The sequence below is a fragment of the Netta rufina genome (genome assembly GCF_964035555.1).
Source record: "Netta rufina genome assembly, chromosome: 23".
Classification (NCBI taxonomy): domain Eukaryota; kingdom Metazoa; phylum Chordata; class Aves; order Anseriformes; family Anatidae; genus Netta; species Netta rufina.
This window is the reverse complement of record NC_140147.1, coordinates 7,290,716-7,311,252: the sequence shown is the minus strand read 5'-3', so window position 1 is coordinate 7,311,252 and position 20,537 is coordinate 7,290,716. Positions and strand designations below refer to the sequence as shown.

General features: G+C 42.2%; 2 protein-coding genes across 4 annotated transcripts in view; one reads left to right on the top strand and one right to left on the bottom strand.

Moving 5' to 3' along the window:
* Positions 1 to 8,473, top strand: part of KDM1A (lysine demethylase 1A) — a 61,352-nt gene extending 52,879 nt beyond the window's left edge. For all 3 annotated transcript variants that reach the window (XM_084300692.1, XM_084300693.1, XM_084300691.1), the window contains 3 exons: positions 226 to 353; positions 2,804 to 2,950; positions 3,801 to 8,473. In XM_084300692.1, coding sequence (XP_084156818.1) covers positions 226 to 353; positions 2,804 to 2,950; positions 3,801 to 3,986 — 461 coding nt within the window. In that variant the 3' untranslated portion in view covers positions 3,987 to 8,473. The remainder of the gene's footprint in view (positions 1 to 225; positions 354 to 2,803; positions 2,951 to 3,800) is intronic.
* Positions 8,474 to 8,535: 62 nt separating this feature from the next.
* The window catches only part of LUZP1 (leucine zipper protein 1), a 48,371-nt gene continuing 36,369 nt past the window's right edge, over positions 8,536 to 20,537 (bottom strand). The window contains exons 3-4 of the mRNA XM_084300607.1: positions 19,704 to 19,868; positions 8,536 to 18,006 (exon numbers count right to left, since the gene is read on the bottom strand). Of these exons, the coding sequence (XP_084156733.1) occupies positions 17,968 to 18,006; positions 19,704 to 19,868 (204 nt within the window). The 3' untranslated portion in view covers positions 8,536 to 17,967. The remainder of the gene's footprint in view (positions 18,007 to 19,703; positions 19,869 to 20,537) is intronic.

Here is a 20,537-nt window from a genome sequence, read left to right as displayed (position 1 = left end):
GTCTTGATAATTCCAAATAGTACTGCAGTGTATATTCATTTATTTTCATCTGGATAAATTGACATGATGGGAGAAGATTGAGAACTGCTTTTGTTGTTTTTGTTGTTATTGGTTTTTTTTTGAACCTAGTAACTTAGCTGCAGATGATAATCAGACTTGGCTGATGAAAATGTTATATTTCAATCATTCTTTTTTCTTCTCCCCCACTCCGTCTTCCCTGATTAGCGCCAATTTTATTGGCCTTAGTAGCAGGAGAAGCTGCAGGGATTATGGAAAATATCAGCGATGATGTCATTGTTGGACGGTGTCTTGCCATCCTCAAAGGCATATTTGGCAGCAGCGCTGTGCCACAGGTTAGTACAGGTAGCTTTCCTTTACTGGGATTTTTATATACTACAGTAATATAAAAAGTATACAGTAACTTTTAATATATCAGTTGTTTTTGAGCATTTGGTTTGTCATAAGTTGGACTGCTTACTTATGCGTTTTTCATGTAAGGAGTAGATTCCCTTCATTTTCTTTATTGTAGAATAATTGAATGTGGCTTTATCATCAGAGGGTTGGAGCACCACTCTTACTAAGAAAGTCTGAGAGCTAGGGCTGTTCAGCCTATAGAAGAGAAGGCTCCAGAGTGACCTCATTTCAACTTCTGGAGTGTGCCCAGAGAAGGTCTGTGAAACTGGTGAAGGGCCTGGAACACAAGTCCTGTGAGGAGCAGCTGAGGGAACTGGGGCTGTTTAGTCTGGAGTAAGAGGATGCTCAGAGGAGACCTTATTACTCTCTACAGCTACCTGAAAGGAAGTTGTGGGGAGCTGGGGATTGGCCTCTTCTCACAGATAACTAGCAACAGGACTAGAGATAATGGCCTCAAGTTGCACCGGGGAGGTTCAGGTTGGAAATTAGGAGACATTTCTTCTGGTTAGGCAGAGTGGTTAGGCATTGGAACAGGTTGCCCAGGGAGGTGGTGGAGTCACTGTCCCTGGGGGTGTTTAAGGAAAGGTTGGACGTGGTGTTTAGAGACATGGTTCAGTGATAGTGGTGGTAGGGGGATGGTTGGACTAAATGACCTTGGAGGTGTTTTCCAACTGTAATGATTCTATGAGTCTGTAACTTTTCAGTACTTAAAGAGGACTTCTAAAAAAGATAGAGCGACTCTTTACTCAGATAATGACAGCACAAGGGGGATTTTAAACTAAAAGAGGGGAGATTTAGATTAGATGTTAGGAGGAAATTATTCAGAGGGTGGTGAGGCACTGGAACAGGTTGCCCAGAGAGGCTGTGGATGCCCCATCCGTGGAGGTGTTCAAGACCAGGTAAGATGAGGCCCTGAGTAATGTGATCTAGTGGGTGGCATACCTGCCCATGGCAGGGGGGTTGGAACTAGATGATCTTTGAGGTCCCTTCCAACCCAAGCCATTCTGTGATGATTCTATGATCCTCAGCCTTTTACTGCTTTATATATGGGCATCGAATCTTTCCAGCTAACTGTAAGCATGGATTCTTAGTGAATGAGTGGATCTCAGAAATCAACAGATTGAGCATTTCCAAATTATAAGTCTCAGACTGGAGAACGCAAAACAGAAAAACTTCAGGCTTGCCTTCCAGATAAATCCACAGCTCCTTCTCTGAACCCTCTATTGACAATTTCACTTCTTAATGAGATTTTTCTGTGACAGGAGCCAACAGTGAAGTGTTTTACAGCAGCTGCTTACTGGTAGGATTTTCAAATGGAAAAACAAACAACACTAACAAAGAGCAGAGAAATATAGGTTCTGCAGGGGATAAATATGAAGTTCAGAGACAAAGACATCTTCCATTAGATGAGGTTGCTCAAAGCCCATCGTGTCTGGCCTTGAACAATTCAAGGGATGACGGGGTATCACAACTTCCCTGGGCAGCCTGTTCTTCACCACCCTCATAGTAAAGAACTTTTTTCTGATATGTGATCTAAATCTACCCTCTTTTCATTTAAAGCCATTACCCCTAGTTGTATTACTACACTCTGAAGAGGAGTCCCTCCCCAGTTTTGATGTAGGCCAGTTTTAGGTACTAGAACTTCATGTTCAAGGTTCATGTTTTGATGCTTGAATTTTTACAGAGAGTGATTCCTGTTAAAGCTCAGTTACATATTTGAACAGAATCTGGGTTATTTGAAGGTTCTGACCCTTTGCTCTTCATGTTATGTTTGCAGGTTTATGAAGATGTCCTGTTTTTTCTTGACTACTGTTACTACCTTAGGGGGATACTGTTTTGAGTCCTGGTTATGTTCACACTTTTGTATCTTTTGGTGGAATATATTTCATCCTGGCTGTTACCATAGTAAACCAGATGGATTTGAGGAAAAACGCATTTTTGTGCAGATGCCACTTATGCAGTCTTTTTACCAGATAAGTTACGGACCTTGTACAGGTCTATGCCATATTTCAGTCAGGAGAGAGCTTCAAGAGAGTTGTGGCTGAAAGGATATAAATGAGTAGGAATTGTATATTGTCTTTATGTTGATAATGAGAAGAAACAGAGCATGGAGTACACAGTATGCATGTACTGCTGACTGCAAATTCTGAATTCCAGTGCAGAAGCAATTTGGAGCAGGTTCTGCTAATATATCTCAAAGTATTAAGGCTGCTGACACCAGAGACAAATTATTTACCATAGTATGAGTTACCATGAAATATAAATGTGGAGTTCCACAATTAACATTAGCTTAGGGATTTATCTTTTATTCTTCAATTTGCATCTTTTATATTTTGCACTAACTGTAGAACTTCCATTGTGTCAACAACTGAAGTTTCTCTTGTCTCAGCCCAAAGAGACTGTGGTGTCCCGTTGGCGTGCTGACCCGTGGGCCCGGGGATCATACTCGTATGTAGCAGCTGGATCTTCTGGAAATGACTATGACTTGATGGCTCAGCCGATTACTCCAGGACCAGCCATTCCAGGTGCTCCTCAGGTGAGAGATTTCTCAGTTCTTCACAGAAATACACCAGAATATGATGGTTTTGGTTTCTAAGGGTGAAGGCCAGAAGGAGAGGAACAGGAAGCAAAAAATCTCTCCCAATTTGTGATCCAGCACAAAATGAAGGCATAAGTCCTCTCCAGTTCCTTTTGAGAGGATGAAGTCTTGAAAGGAAAAAACAGAAGGATCTGTAGGACTTTGGTTTTATTAAGGTTGTTCTTATACACTGATGCAAGTCTCTAATGAACACAGCTATTGGTAAAGTGATTCTCTGCAGAATATAATATATGAAATTGTTTTCCTCATCTTTTTTATGGCACTGACAAATTGCTCATTTAAGTGAATTATTGAAGCGTTCTTTTGTTTGTATTGAACTAGAGTTCATGTCCCAGTGTCAGAAATCATCATTCATCTTAAACATACATGTAAGTTTTTGGTTGTAGGATTGTATATACAACTCTAAAATGTTTTTAAGTATACAACTTAGGAGGCTAATCTCCTTATCTGCTTCTTAAAGTATTGTTTTTGAAGTAGAGTTCTGTTATCTTTGTATCAAAGCAAATATATTAGCAAGTAATAGGAAAGTATTTCCTCACATTATTTATCACAAACATGAAATGCTTCTGTGAAATGAAAGGTATATAAAGATTTTCATGGTAATTTGTAGGATAGATTAAAATATTTTTAGTAGACTATTTTGTATGCACTACTTTGATGTTATGGGAACTGCAGTGTGATTAGAAGACACCAAAATACTTCATAATGTATATTTGTTACATGATCTGAAAGACTTTTTGAACTGAGTTTGTGCACAAGTCAATGGTGTTTTCTGTTCCTCTTTCAGCCTATTCCTCGCCTGTTTTTTGCGGGAGAGCATACCATTCGCAACTACCCTGCCACTGTTCATGGTGCTTTACTGAGTGGACTGAGAGAAGCAGGTCGCATTGCAGACCAGTTTCTTGGGGCCATGTATACTTTGCCTCGCCAGCCTACACCTGGGGTCCCCACACAACAAGCTACCAGCATATAAGAGAAGTTATCAGAAGAGGAGTAACAATGCCACAGAGCTGATGTTGTGATCCACTTTTTAGGATGAAGGCATATTCGTGTAGTCTGTAACAGTATCTGCTGAAAGGAGGTGGCCATGAGTTGCTGCATAATACTTTGTTAGAATGGCCTTACAAAAGCTTACCTGACACTGGGCTTTTGGCATCCCTTTACAAAATCTCTTACAGCTATTTGAACTGTCAGTGTACATGGAATCCTTTACTACTAGATTGGTCAGTGAGATTTTTTTTGACTGCAGATACTTTCTGAAAATGGAATTATAGCTGGAGTTTCTAAGGTTTTTATCTTACCTATTTGTGTATTTACAATTCAGTCATTGCAGAAAAGGCCCTTTAGAAATTGGTTGCTGTGAACAGTAGCTTAGTGTAGAATTTATGTAAACATTTTTGCTTAATTAGTTCTAAAGAATAGTATTTTTGACCAATTCTATTCCTACCTGGCATTTGAGAATTTGGTGCAACTGTTTCCCTACCAGTAACAGCAAATTAAAAGCAAATCACACCCCTGCAAGGTGGTCTGTTGGCTGCTACACCATGCACATCCTGTTTTAGAAAGAAAGCTGGTATTAGTAAAAGTGTGCTAATGATACTATTCTATTAAATACTTTCAACAAAATAAATTATCAGAACTGGATATTTTTAACTTTAAAAACTACGAAAATACTACTCATATTTGCATATGTAGAAACAGAGTTGCCTAGACAGTAAGCTAGCTGTAGACCTGATCTCTTGATTGTTGTATGTGGCAGTCAGGCACTGTGGGCTGTACCAGCTGTCTTTTTTTCCCTTTTGTCCAAAGCCCAGAGAAAAATGTGTTGTGTTTTTTTTTCTACTGGGTTGATGAGATGATGTTGCAGCTGATTCTGAAAATCATTTTGGTTTGGTTGCTTTTCCAGATATTTTCCTTCTTACCCCATGCACAGAGACTTGTTTTCATTGCGCAGAGCAGTCTTATTTAATCATTTAGGTTCTTTCTCCCTCTCCTGCTTTCCCTAGTTAACATTATGCTTTTTCTTTTTCCAACTTTTCTCACCTCCACGTTTCTACTATTTGTTTCCATCTCATCTACCTCTGGTCTTTTTTTCACAGTTATTTCTCCTTTCCCTTTTTATATTGTTTTTTTGTTCTCTACATGACCCTCTGTGTGTACATGTGCATGTCCCAGCTTCCATCTGCCTTTGTGCCTTCCATTCTGCTAGTGGACTAGTATCTGCTCTTGTTCCTGCCCTTCCCTCTGCAATTACATTGCCCATGCTTCTTCCTGAAGAAAATACATGTAAACATCGCTGCAGGCCCTAATTGTTTATAGCTATGTTAGTTCTGTTTACAGACTTTCTGTCTTGATTCATTGCTTCTACTGTTTTCTTGTGCCTCGTTTCTACTAGATCTTTCTTCTTCCTGACTGTTTATTTTCTTGTGGTGGTTGCTCTCTCATATTTTTAAATCTGTGAGTGGGCATCTCCGTAGGCAGTCCTGATACGCAGTGAGAAAGGAGAGGATTCTGTTGTGGCAGGGGTAATAGAAGAAATCAACACTAGTCATCCTTGCTGTCCTTCCAGGAGACAACATAAACTTTGTGATGCTTGGTCAAGAAAGCCCCACTGAAGTGGGACAGGAAACATCCAGCAGGGCTTGGAGGAGGAGTGTCCAGGGGAAGATTCAGAGTGCATCGGTTTATTTGAGTCTTAAAACTCCCTGGCTTCTGTTCAGGTAAAAGCCTGTTTGCAACACTACCAAGAGAAATCCTATTCCAAGATAAGCTGATTTAGTCTCTTGACTATTTTGACTGATGATGGAAAAAGGATCCGAGTGTTCAGTAACAGGGGTTTTCTGTTTTCCATACTTGTGGGGTGGTTTGCAGGGTTTAGTGATGCTGCTGTCTCTGGCCATGAGGACTGTCTTCCAACTTCCTATAGCACTGTCAAAAACTCAGAAAAGCACTTCTGGCCTACTGGAAACTAAATAGTTCTCAACTGAACATAGCCAAACTGTATTTTCCAGACAACTATCAAGCCACTTTTACATCAATGTGCTAATATTTTTCAGGGTTTCTGTTCTCCTGCTGTAGGTTCACTTTGACTGAGAGACTTAACAGATTATTCAGCTTGCTGAATTGTCAAACACACAGAGATTTGTCTGAGATGTTCAAATGTAAACAAACTTCCTTTTATACATTGCTGTTACTTTGAGCAGGGCTAATCTTTGACCCTTGACAGTCAGGCTTTCTTGTCTTCCTTTTTGAAAAAGATACCTGAAAACCATGGTAAGCACTGAAATAAGAAGGTGGAGATGAAGCCCTGGCAGTTCCCACTCTTTAAAAAGGTTTGTCAGGATTTGGTGGGTGTTAACTGGTGGTAACAATGGGCATGAGCAAAGGAGTGGTAATGCCAAAGGAATTCATTGGAAGATGAAGAGTGTGATCTGTGGCCTGTTACAACCTACCTTTCTGTAGCATCTCTGGGAACTCTTAAGCCTGATTCCTCAGCCAGTCCCTAATGACAAGCCCTTCTGGGTATTAGAGACTGAACAGCTCAGCATACTTTCAGCTTCTAGGAGTCTTTCAGTCTCTAGACTGACAGATAAAGCTCTGCAGCCGGTTGCTGGACACCCTAGAGCTCCTGTGTTGCAGCTCCTGCCCTGCATGGCCCACTTTCTAGTGGTTGATGGCACTGGTTGTACCCTAAGTAGAGGTGAACAGTGGTTGGATACAAAGGTCGAAGACCCTTTGTTCTGGTTGCATCCTGTAGGATTGCTGGGATGGAGAGGGGAGCTTAGGGGGAGAGCACTGTTAACCCTAGGCCAGCTGAAGTTTGTAGACATGGAAAAGGCAGCCTGGTTAAGGTTCAATCAACTTAGTGTTGGAGTTCAGCTCTGTCAGATCATGTGGGGGAGCTTCCATTGCTTGTTCAGCAGCAGGATAGTCTCATGCTTCTTGCTGCACTGCACTGATTTTCCTTGAGCAGCATTTAGCAGCTCTTTCCTTGCTGCATCTATATCTAGGGACAGTGTGCGGTGTATAGGAGCATGCTGCTCTGCTCTCTGTGCCAGTCTGTTAGATGGACCTTTGGCATGACCCATAATGGCTGTTTTGCACTGCCTCTGCAGCTTTCCTGTCACTGTGACCTGCTGAGGAGAAGAAAGCATTGCAAGTAAATGGGTCACCAGGTCCTCTTCATCTCAGCATCCTTCCTCATGGTGCAGCCATTTTTCCACTGCTGCTGTTTGCTTGACCTAACTTCCTGGTAAGACTCATCTGATCTGTTTCAACAGATTGTGAATGATCTCTCAGCACCCAGCAGCCTCAGATCTATGGCATCACAAAAACTTGCGATCAAGGCTGGTTGCACCCTTTGTAGCGTTTCCCACCTATTCTCAGGGACCTGTCACTTCTCACTCTACTCCATGGGTAGGTGAATTGTATTTCTGACAAAACTGATTGGTCTCACTTTTGGGGGAAAAAAATAGGTCCCTATCTAGTTGGACCTTCCCTTCTGTACTGAAGATGTACTGTTGGTGTTCAAGAAGTGTTTGAACAATGCTCTGAAGGTATATGATTTAACTGTTAGGTTGCCCTGAGTGGAGTCAGGAGCTGTACTTGATGTTCCTCATGGGTCTGATGCTCCTCATGGGTCCCTTCCAACTGAGGATATTCTGTGATTATAAGATGAAGGACCACAGTAACCTGCAATGGAGTTCTGGATCCTGAGTGAATGTATGTATTCACTAGTCAGGATTGTGCTTTCTGGATTGGCAAACGAGCAGGAAGACTTGCATTTTTCAGTTCTCTGGATGTCTGAGTTTTTGTCAGGTAATAGTATCTATTTTGCAATAAATTACTGTTAGCTCAGGGTATTTGTGTTCAGTCTCTGTATGGAATTGAATATTTGCTATGGTCTTGTCTGTAGAGGAAACTAATTGCAAAGCATGGGTTCTCTATCTTAATCTCTCTGTTCTGTTATCTTTAATTGACTGGATCATAAACATAGAAAAACAACTTTATTGGGTGTTTTTGGTTTCTTCTCTCATTATGAATCTTTTCAGCTGACTAGTTCAAATTCAGTGGAAGATACTGCAGACAGCAAGGTGCTCAGAGTGCATGTCGTCTTTAAGGCATGAAGTGGCTCTATAAAATGGGATGACTTAACTTGAATTAGACTTATTTGTAAATCACAGATTCTTTTTAAAGGTGATAATTCCACAAGTTACTCTTCTCAGAAATGGTTACCAAAAGAAAATTAGAAGCCATGGTGGTGTTTGTAAATTTGCTAGTTTCGCCAATGATTATTTCCAATTTCCAGTGCATCTAATTTCTGAAGGTGTATTTTTTTTTCTCTGAAGGGACATTGAAGCTTAGAGGAAATGCTTACACTGATAATTCTCCCAGAGTACCTAGATAGATATTAAAGATTTTCTTGAATGCTTCTAGACCTCATTTTTGGTGTATTAGCAAAATCACCTGAATAAACATGTTGGGGGAGGGATGGGAGGGACAAAACAAGTCATATTCGGAGAGTCAGTGGAGAATATAAGCATCTGTTTAATTACCTGTGCATATCATAGAATGCTGTTTTATCCAAAGAGCAAAATTGTCTTAGTTTTTTTCCAGCTTTACCAATATGTCTGCTAAAATCTGTTGCTTATCTACAGAGTTTGTTGGCTTATATTAGCAAAACTCCTGCAAAGCTTGTGGAGTCTTTGCCCAGTAGTTTTGACCTCTGGATCTTCTGGGCCAAAAGTCTAGATCTCTTTTTATTAAATTGTTTGTTGGGCCCCATCAAGTTTGCGTTAATTGCATTTTTTCTCTGAAGGGACTTCTCACTGTTATTCCAGTGTTCTTTAGATACTGTATCACCCCACCCCTATAACTTATAAGGGTGTTTTACTTGAGCAAGGGTAGACAACCTGTTTTCCTGACTCTTAACAAAACAGGTATCTTGGACAGCAAACCTACTGTGGATTGAAAGGTCTCTTTTTCATGAAGCTCCTGAAGGCATTCACCCTGATTGTGGATTGCATGTCTCTCTGCAAATACATTTGGATAACCGCTTGGTTTAGAGTGCAGTAACCTCATGTGGGTGTGATCTCCAGTCTTGGGCACTCATGGTTTAACAAAGGGTTCAGGTCTCAACCACGATTCTCTGCTACTGTTAGAGAACAGAAGTTTCTCCAACCCCAAGTTAGATGCAGAATTAGAACAGATGTTTGGACAACATATCCTTAGTAACTTCTTGCTCACAGAATTGTATCTTCAATTCTGAATAACAGGGCAAATAACCTCTCAAACTGCAGAATTTGAATGTTTTTTCCTGATTCACTTCAACTTGATGTTCTTAGGTAAGTGTGCAAAAGTATTACTTCCATTAAAGCAATTGCTATTTCTGTAACATTACTGAATAGCAACGGAACCAACAGAAAGTCATAGCAACAGAAGACAACTTTTTCTCTACCTGTCAATGGAGGATGTAATTTAGAATTTACAGTGTGACTGGAGTATTCCATGTAGTCTCTTTGCCTTTATTAATTCATGATGCCCTACCTGATCTTTTCACATGTGCCCCTTAGACCAGAGGTGCTGGAAATCTCACCATCTCCTCAGTTCCACATACCATATGTTTCTGTTATATTCCATTGTTAAATTTGGTTTGGGTCAGCACTGGAGGGGATATGCTCTTTGAGTGGATATGGATCTAGGACGTTATTTACGTCAGCTTCAAGTTGTTCTGATGGGTGGACCCCAGATGGTGACAGGACACATCTGGCATTCTCTCACAATTGAAGAGTCTTTGGGCTCCAGCCTATTTCAGCCAGTAGCTGAGATGCTGCAGCTTTTGAAGAAAACAAGATTGCCATTTATTGGCAACTTGTCACAGTTTTAGAGGTAGCTCATCCATTTGAGGAGACAGGATACCAAAGCTGCTGTTTTACAGACCTCCTTTTGGAGGTCCTGGAGTCTGGCCTGTAAAGGGGAATGGCTGCAGCAGGTAAGATCTGAAGGCAACTGGAAGAACTCCAGCTGAGAAGATAGGCCTAGGGCAGATGTTGTGTGAAGGAAACAGTAAGGAGGAATGATGTTGTGGTATCCACTTCCATCTGGTGGTTTGGTTCAGTCTACTTGCTTTATTTCATTAACTTTACCATGTAGAATCTCAGCTATGTTGGATGCAGCACAGAATTATCGTGTGTGGGATCTTGAAGTTAATGGCTTCAACTTTATGGCTAATCCATGCCTAATTGTCATTATTAGGAAGATAGAGTATTTTTTCCCCTCCTTGGTACCATAGCCAGGGTGATGAGTCCCAAGCAATGCAGAGCCATAACACACTGCACCTGAAAAGTAAGAGCAGTGCTGGGCTATAGTCTGTGTCACTAAGAGTTAAACGTCAAACATGTTCACTGACAACAAATACTGGGGCTTCCAGCTCATAAGGAAAATGACCTACGTTCATAATAACGTGGTGTTTAAAGAGAGAAGAAGAGAAAAAGCCCAGAGTGCCTGAGAAAGGATGTATCACTAAGGATGAAGTATTTGATGTGCCCCAGGAAAGCAGTTTGGCTGTGGCTGCCCTGTGAGGGAGCTGGAGGGAAATGTTTGCCTTCATGTTTGTGGTACAGGGAGGGGGTCATGGTCTATGGATAGGAGGCACATGATGCGCCCTAGACCAGGCTTTCAACTGGATAGTACACGTGTAACCTCGGAGTGCAGGGAGGCATAGGATTGAGTTGGGTGAGTCACCTAACTCTGCTCTGTAATGGCAAAACCACAGCATTAGGCTCCTGCTTGCTCATTTTATTATTTTCTGACCCACTTGCATTCTTCTTTGTGCCATGACTACTTCAATGGGAAGGCCAAAGGGTACCCCCTTTAACCTACTCCCCCCTCGATTTACCCTGGTCTGGGGAATGGCAGGTGTTGGCTTGAATCCTCAGCAGACTGAGAATGGAGATTTTCCTGGTGATATCTAGGCCACCAAGTGATACGAAATACCACTTTGGTGTTTTTGAATGGAAATAGCTGTGGCTGCTGTGCCTGACTTGGTGCTATCCATGTGCTTGGAGTCCAACAGAGCGGGATTGAAGGGTTTAGGTATCCTTAAACTTGTTTCCATAACCTTATGGCAGCTATAAGTCAGGACAACTGTATTTGTGTATCTGTGCAAATGCCAAAAAGCAAGGAAGAACAGGTTTCAGATGCCTTGAATTAAAAAGCATGTTGATAAAGATATTAACAAGGATAAGCACACTGAAGAGCTGATTGGAAGAAGCCCCTCAGTGGGAATGTGAGTAGCTGGGTAACAGCATACCCTGTGCTAGTGAAAAGTGATGCTGTACATTGAGGGTACAGAGTTCATTCAGTGGGACTGGCTCTAGGGGCAGGTATTCCTGGCCTAGCTGAGGATATAGCAGAGCATTAAGAGCATTTGCTGACTGGAATGACAATGGTGTTTTGGATTGGTTTGCAAGGATAGAAATGCAGTTAAGGGGAGCTGTCAGCTATGTCTGTAGCTTGGGTAAATGCTGCTTTGAATGTGATGCCAGAATTAAAACTTCAGACAGCGCTAACATCAGTGTGAGTGGCTGATGATGGACCCCAGGAGGAGAAAATGCCTGATCTAAGCATGGGCAGCACAAAGGATCTGGCTTAAAATGTTTCTGTTGAAGAGATGTTTTACATTAACTACCTTCTCAATAGGTCAGATAAAGCAAAGGTTTGAAGCTGGGATAATGGAAGTGCATGGTTGTTTGTAGACAGCAGTAAGACTACAGAAAACCAGCAGAGCTCATAGACGTGACTGATCAAAAAGAAAAGAGAAAGCAGTTAGTTTCAGGGCTAAGCAGCAATGGTATGGTGTAAGTCCATTAGTCAAGTACATTTACTATAATGTCCCCAGTGGTGAGCCTAGCCTTGAATCATGAACAAGGAAGAAGAACCATCCTGTGGTTATGAGCATGTGTTTTAGGGGAGAGACTTTAAGCAGCCATGGAAGCTACGAATAGTAACTCTGTACTATCAGTGATCTCTGCTCACTGGCAAGCCAGACACAGCAGCATGTCTGTTGTAGCTACTGTAATGCTTTAGAACAACCTCTTTAATAATGCTCAGTAGCTGTGTGTGTTAACTGGGAGAGAAGAGTACTCAGCCAAGCCAAAAGTCACTTCTTTTTTTGTAATGCCTAACAGAGGGAATGTTTGTAGCCTTCACCTGTAGTTAATTAGCTTTGCCTAGAGTAGCAGCTGAATGACAGCTATGAACAGCTCTTGAAATGTCACTAAACACTAGTAACATGTTTAATTATTCAGTTTCTGGAGCTGCATCCAGTTTTGCAGATTTATTCAAACAGAATAAACCAGATAGATCAGACAAAGCTCTTTTCCTTACAAACTGTGGTACGCAAGTTCTCCTAAAAATCAACACACTTCTTCCCTACTGATGTGGTTATTATGGGGGCCAGTTTTTTATATGACAGGTACTGTTGCAATGTCTAATTTTTTTTTTTTTTTTTTTTGTGGACTGTACCCACACATTGCACTAAACTAGGAACTGTAATGGAGACCTGTTCTGACTTCTATCCTCTCAGCTCTTCCAGAGGAAGGCAAACAGATTTTGATTTCATTACAGTCTATACTGGTTGAGTAAAGGAAATCTAATGAAGCAAGTGGCTTGTTTCCTTCTGTAAGAATGCTCTTCCTCAAACCTGCTCCCAGCAATGCAAGTCTAGGTCATCCAGTATAGGTGGGGAATGGTATTCAACTTCATTTTCCATGTGTAGGTACTGCCCATGCCTTTAAGTGCAGCCTAGGAATGGGTGTTTGAGATCTGTCTGGATATGTGTACAGGGCAAAAAAGTAAGAATGGAGTAGTCAGAATCAGCATTAACATACACTGCTGCAAGATGGAGCTGCCTCTGCACTTCAACAAGGGACATTAATACCTCTGATTAATGACCACTGTCAGTAGGGATTCAGATGGAGCTTTAAATACCACACCACAAACATATAAAAAGAGATTTTTATTGGTTATATACTGTAGAGCTGACAGCGTTTGAGTCAGGAGAGACATGCAGATAAAGTGTGTTTACATTTGGCATGCAGACTAAGAGCACTGTAACTAGTAAAAGGTGAGCACCATCTGTATCCACTGAATGGGCAGCCCGGGGAGGAAAGAGTTGGCTTCCCTCTGCTGAGCACACTGACAAAGACTCAGGTGGAACAGTGCTTGATAGCTCTACTGGACACAAAGTTTGCTTTAGGGAAACAAGCAATACTATAACCTGGAAAATTAACTTGGATGAGTGTGACTATGAAAAGATTTCCTGCTTTATTGTCTTCTAACTAAGCTGCCCCAGCCCAAGTATATGTCTACAAATACAAAAAAAAAATAGTTTTTCTCTTAAAAATACATTCCATGCAGCCTGGATTGCTGCTTCCACAAGGCAGGTGCCAGCACTGCATGTTGGGCAGCCTACAACAATTATCCTTTGGGTCCCTAGGTTACTGACCATAAGATGCATCTGCGAACAATGGCTTCACATTTCATCATGTATATAGCAGTCCACTGAAGGCTGACCTTGGCACAGTGCTTTGGCTGCCCCAGTGATGTGCAAGGGTGGCAGAGATGAGGTCAACTATGTTAGAGATAACACCAATGTGACTATTGCTTCAATCTGTAGCAAGAAATCGCTCATGTCAAGTGTCTTTTGAAACACCAAGTGCACCACCCTGGCCTGTGCTTCCTTCTGTTTTCCTTTCCTGGAGGTATTATCTGCAGGTGGACAGCAGTTCTCCCTTCATCAGTGTCCAGTAAGCTGCAGTTGAACATGAGGCACTGATGGTTGCACTGTGAAACTGTCCCTGCTCCATGCGACCTGAGTGGATGGAGAGGTGACGATCTGGAGGCTGCAGTGTCATTTCCAGACATGGAGGGGACCATTCCATGAAGCAGCAAGCTGCTAACCCCTCAAGCTGCCACTGGCCTTTTGAGGAAAAGCCACTGGTTCTCTAAAAAGGGACAATGTCTCCGTTTACTTGGAAGAAGCAAGCACTGACACACTTCTGTTGTACAGCAAACATGTTTACAATTTTGGAATTGTCTGAATGCTTGATACACAGCCTCTTGGTGTCACATCCGCTAAAAAGCCTGTTTTATTTATATGCTAAAATTACAAATATTTCTTCAGTGATGGCAATATTTACACATATTCTATTTTACAGCTGTTCAAAAAAAGTGTGCAATTTGAGTAAAATACACTGTGTTTCCTGAAGTCATTGCTATAATTTTAATAATACATCAGCTCCTATTGCACTCATGATTAACAGGGCATGGCCCCTTTCAAATTTACAGAGGGTTTTCTTTCAGATTTAATCCCAGTTGTGGTAAAAACAACCTGGTCTATACTCAGTGACATCTTTATTTACAAGCAGTTACACTGAGCAAGAGTTCAAGGTATGTGCTGTAAAATATTGAACAAATTAGTGAGGCTGACTTTAGCCATGGTAGCTGGAGAAAGGAGAGATGTAATTTGTGAGAAGCACCTGAGGAGCAGTGCCAGAAGACCTGTGTCTGTAGCTGGGGGACTCCTGCACAGTGTGATCTGGCTGAGCAGCAAGGACAGGTCCTCCAGGTGCTCTTGGATTAGGGAAAGCCAAGCCCTGGCTGACAGAAGGGGAGAAACCAACAAGTCTTGCTGTTGGTGCTTGTTCCTTTCTCATTCCAAACATGGAGTTGCATTATTGGGGTGAGCTGTAGAGCTGAAAAGACAACATACTAACTAGATTTTTGTGAGTTGGGTTAAGGGAAGCCTGTGTCAACCTGGAATGTCACATAGCAACGCAGAGCTCTGCTGGCCAGGAATGAAACTAGTTCCCCCAGACGGAGCACCAGAAGTACAATGGTAAACTGCAGCCATGCCAGGACTGTGTGGGAAGGAGAGGGCTTGTGGATGGGTGAGGGAACCTGAGCAGCCTATTAAAGACTAATGTCCTACAGCAGGATGGGGTTGTCACTGTGAGAAAAGCCATACATTAACTGCTCAAAGCAATCCTCATCCTCGTCAGTGTGTATGTGCTGTCCAGCTCTTTTAGTTGGTTGTTTTTAAACTAAACTGTGAGTCTCTGGCATCAGTGTCACAGGACAGACATCTTAAGTGTCACAGGTGACATCTTAACTATGAACTCTGCTTTATAGGACAGTACTGCAATGCCAAGCAGGTAGTCGGCAGCAGTCTTTCACAGCAACTCTAATTGTGTCTTATATGGCTGACCAGCTACTAAACAGGTTTGGGAATGTAAATTGGGGTAAATAATTACTGAGGATGTTTGAAGAGGTAGGTATATCCTCCTAAATGCAAATTGCAAGGTTCAAAAAATTGCTGCAGGAGATGTTTGGGTTGCTTTCTACAGACCAGCTGCACTGGCTTGGAGGGGTTTTTGAAGCACTGTCTCCCATGTAACCAACAGAGGACCTGTTAGGCATCTTATATGAGGCAGCATATTTTATTGAAGGGAATTATTTCTTTTAATATGAAAAGAAGGTGCAGAAAGCCAAAATGTGGCTTCATGAGGCTGACAAAGCATTGCAAGCCAGCCCTGTGAAAGCATAGGTGGGATGTGGCACAGCTGGGCAGGTTGCAATGCTGGCCATCAGCTGTGGAAAGCCTGCAAGATTGCATGAGAAGGCAAGGAAACTGAAAGCACTTGAGTAACAAATCCCAGTAATGCCAGGGGGAGAGGTTCCTGTCATACAGTCAATGTCTGAGCAAGGCAAAATGAACTTTCACAAACAAGTTATAAAGTCCATAGCGGTGTCAGATTACAAAACATGCACCCATTTTCAGCATTTCCTGACAAATACTGCAGGGGAGGGAGGAAAGAGGCATCTCAGAAATCCGAGTTTAATTGCAGAATTTCAGCTTCTTTACTTTTAGTTTGGATTTTGAGTTTGTGATGGTTTTTTTTTTGCTTTTTTAATACTTAATATTTATAAAGATCTTTTTTTTTTTTTTTTTAACTAGCACTGCCATGTCATGAAGTGATAAGAGATAGCAGCTGTTATAATTTATTTTAATATAATTTAATTTTAAGACTATTAAAGCTGCCACAGTACTAAGTTAAAAGCACTATCTTTTTGTCTTGTTATGCAACTTAACATGTATACATGTCATGAAATATAAAAGAATAAAATGGATTGCAAAAAATATAGATTTGGGAAAAACATCTAAAATTTATGAGGAAACTTTTTTCAAAAATAGTCTTTTTCCCCCTCCTCCAAACAAAACTTTATTAAAACAAAAGCAACAACAAAAAAAAAACAAACAACAACAAATAAACACATGTCATTGAAACATTTTCCTTATATGTGTTCATAGATATTTTCCAACCAGCTCCATTTTTTTTTTTTCCTTTTGCCTCTTAGAATTGAGGCATATAATTCCAAGATAAGGAGGTGATGCAGCATCCCATGTGCACATATGGATAGCTGTACATGTGCTGCTGTCGTAGCTGCTCACCTGGAAGGTAAGATGTAGGAATGACTGTGGAGGCAACTCAGGTATGGGAGCTGCTGAATGACAGTTGTTCACCCAGCACCTCCAAAACAATAGAGGTTTTCCCTTCTATATCATCCTCCTCATGCCTCTGTGGAAAGGGGCACCTGTTTCCGACAAGCAGAAGAAACCAGTGAGGGAAGTCAATGGTGGTTGTGTACAAGACTGGAAAGCCATGGGCCAACCCTGGAGGAATGTAAAGGAAGTAGTGGTAGAGCTACGGTGTGTGAACCAGGTACAATCTCCTTGCTTAGGGCAGATGCTGTTCCAACACCTGAGCACCTCTTGATGAATCCTCCAACTCTGATGCAGTCATTGGCCTGTGGGTCCTGACAAGGAGCTGTACCTCTGTAGTCTCTGACCATACTGCAGTCCCCAGACACAGCTGATGGGGGGGAGGGGGCATGTCCTGAAGAGGGGCACAGACAAAAGCTGCCTAAGTAGGCGTACTGGAGCTCAGTTTTCAGTCTAATCTTGCTGTTTTTCCCCATCTTTGGAAGGAACAAGGGCATTCTACTTCTCAAGCCAGAAGAAAAGCACTTGTTTCTTTGTTTCTTGGAGCTCAATGGTTTAGAGTGAGCAGCAGCAATGTTGCCTGCATGATGGAAGCAAAGTTTTGGGCAAAAGAGCACCCTAGTCCAAGCCTGGAGAAAGTTTTGCTGTTGTTTGACTGCTGTTGGTTTGGCTCAGTGGCTCACTTAGTGCAAGAGCTCAGCTGGTGATTAAGTGGGTCATACGAAGCTTATTGCAGAGAGAGTGAGCAATGGGGGAATAAACAGTTTTTAAACGTTTTCTGCTCTCCTTTCCTGTTTTGTGTAAAACCAGTGAATGTTTTTTTAATTTTCTTGCTTACAGACAGAGCACGCTAGGAACACAGGTACTGGGATGACCACAACCCAAGCCAACAAAGGTGTATTTAGGACAATGTGAGTGCTCACTGGAAACTGAAAGCTTTCAGTTGTGGAGCTGTGTAGGACAGCTTTCACAGGCTGGTGGACTGCATGCAGTGGAGGGATACTTCCTGCAGCTCATCTAAATGCAGGTGAATAATGAGAAGTTCTCTCTTGTCCAGGTCGTACCATCATTCTGGTTGAAAGAGTGGCTACGGCAAGTCAGTGTTCCCGTATGGAGACAGATCTACTGTTTTATGAAGAAGGTTAAGATTGCAGGTACAGAGATGAGAAGTGGGAGTCCCCTGAGCAAAGTCTGCAGCTGCCTCTTCAGCAATGAAGAAAAAAAATAAATCACTGGTAAAGTTCCTGTACCTCACAAATCACATTAGAAAACTGATTTCAAACTGGCTGAAGCCTCTGGAGAGGTTAAAAACAAGTGTGACACCTGTGAGCTTGGTACAAGCCTGTCTCTTGCTCCATTATCGTGCGTGTTCATGGGATGGAAGTACAACTCATCTCCTAGACGTTGTCCAGTAGACACGGGAGGCACCCTGTAAGAGAGAACCCCGCAGCATCACAGATTGGACAGGACCTGTGGATGCCTCTGGCAGCATTTTTGCTCTGGGGAAAAGTATTGTGATTGCCTTCAGGCAGTCATCCCATGCTAAACAGACTCATAGTCTAATGATAGGGCAGTGACAGGATCAGTTCGGAAGACAGTGACTGCCAGGCCTTACAGTGGAATGCTCAAAGCAGAATAACCCAGACCAGCTCCTCACAGGCTTTTACCATCTTTTTTTTTTTTTTTTTTTTTTAAATGCTATAGCATACTCAGCACCCATTTCCACGCTGGACACATGGATCTGGCAAGTGTGATGCATAACACCTGACAGCATGGATCATACTAAGCTGATTTAACATCAGGTGTCTGTAGAGCATGCCTCCAAGTGCAAGGTGTTCAGGCTTCTGTTAGTCAACACGGAAGCACCAACTGACAAATGTATGTTATGGTGATGACTTTACTCAAGTTTTCATTTAATGCTGTTTCAGTCTGTGCAGAGAAAGGGAGGCATTACTGCCTCAGGTAGATGTCTGCGTCTAACCAAATGAATGTCACTGTGGTTAACATCTTGGTGATCACAAGAGCGTAACTGTAGTGTACATAGTAGGACTGTATCCCCCTGTGCTCTCTGACTGTGTAGGGCTCTCAGTTGCCTCACACTCCTGCTGCTTGTGTATCAGGACTCAGCAACTTCTGTGCACCTCCAGTAAGATGCAATGAAGACCGGTTTGATAAAAATATTTATGCTGGGGCTGACACACAAAATGGAAAAAAACAGTTTTAACTCTTGCAGCCTGTGGTATGATTTTGTAGCACTGGCAGTCAAATCCTGTGAGGTTTGCATGCTGGATAAGCTCCAAACCACAGCCAACAAATATTTCAAGTTGCAATGTGATGAACGTTATTACAGTGCTGGAGCCACTGGCTGAGATGCCTAAACCCCTATAAAACCCCTCCATATTTTGTTAAAAGAAATTAGGATCCGCACTACCAATCCACTGAGCTCTGTACAGCTGCACAGCTGAAGAAAAAAATGCCAGGAGTAATTTCAGTCTTTCATACAGTCTTTTGTGGCTGTGCACCTAGGACTGAAAGTCCATCTGGACCACTGCCTCCTCCAAAGGTAGCCCCTTGTGAAGAGGCTGGGATATGCATGCTCTTCGTTTTTCTAGGAAGAAGTCATGATAGCCATAAGGTAGGCCATTTTCCACTTCTTTGTGTGGCCAGAAACGTGTGCTCGGCAGGCAGAGCAGCAGGTATGTAGCAGCAAACAAGCACCCTAGTGGTACAGCAGCAAGCTGAAGGAGGCAAGTCCATGGCTGATTTTGTCTCCCCATATCATCTCTGGTTGTGTCCAATATAAAACAGGTGGCCGGGGATGACTAGGTGTAGTGGCTTTTATTCCATGGAGGATGCCTTTAGCCATAGAGATAGTTAAAATTAATTTAATATAGAAAAATAAGGTTTTTTTTTGTTTTCTTACCAGTATAGGAAATACTAGTAATTTACTAAAGTGATGCAGACACTCCACCTCTGGGAAGCACTAATCTAAGACTGGATTTCTCCTGAGAGGTTTATCCTCATTTGGGCAAGCAGTTCACTGAGTTATGTTACTGACAGGTCAGTTCAGATGTTGGCTTCTGGCCTTCTAATTCTCTTTTATACATGGTCCTTGAACTTGCATACCTGTTCTTCTGATTGGAGACTCAGTGGTGGGTAGGGGTTGGAATCAGCATCCTGCAGTTCCAGCTTGGTGGGTGGCCTTTTCCCTGGTGTGTCAACCTGTGAAAGGTACTCAGAAGAGCCGAACTGTTTTCTTCTGGAACTGGGCACAAGATCTTTGTTTTCATCCTGTGGGAAGAAAAATAAGAGGATTTGGAATTGGGGGCTATAGCAAGGTCTGGAATAGCTCCAGGTTCCTGGTCCCAGGTTTGCAGTGTGAGGTTCTGGTTTGAGTACTTTTGGCAAGGAGGGTGCCCAGGCCACCCGACCAAGTCTAGGAAGTCTTTACATATATGCTCACAGAGAATTTTTTTAATCTATGCAATAATTTATATCATAAAGTTCTGGGTGCTGAGTCCTCTGTCCAGCTGTGAGCCTTTAGTGCTTGTGATCGATCCATGAGACTCAAGACTCAATCTCTTAAAAATATTAACTCTAAGTGTTATCTACCATGGGTGGGAGATGACCAGTAACCTGAATCTTTTATTTTCTTGGCAATGAGGATGTGATGTGGGATTTTCCTACACTGTTTTCCCAGTATAGGCATCCGAACAGTACTTTCAAACTCACTAATGATTTCTTGAATGTCTGCCAGGACCTCTATGGGATGGTCAGGCTGGCCACCCACCATGTGTCAGAGTGCCTCCTCAGACTGTACCACAGCTGGGTTGGTGTGGCTCAGCACAAGAGGCAATTGCATTATGAGAAAAATCAGCTATACACTGACAAGGATCTTGGAAGCTGCTCTGAACAGATAATAACACCAATGCCTCGCACCCTAGAATTCACACAGAACAC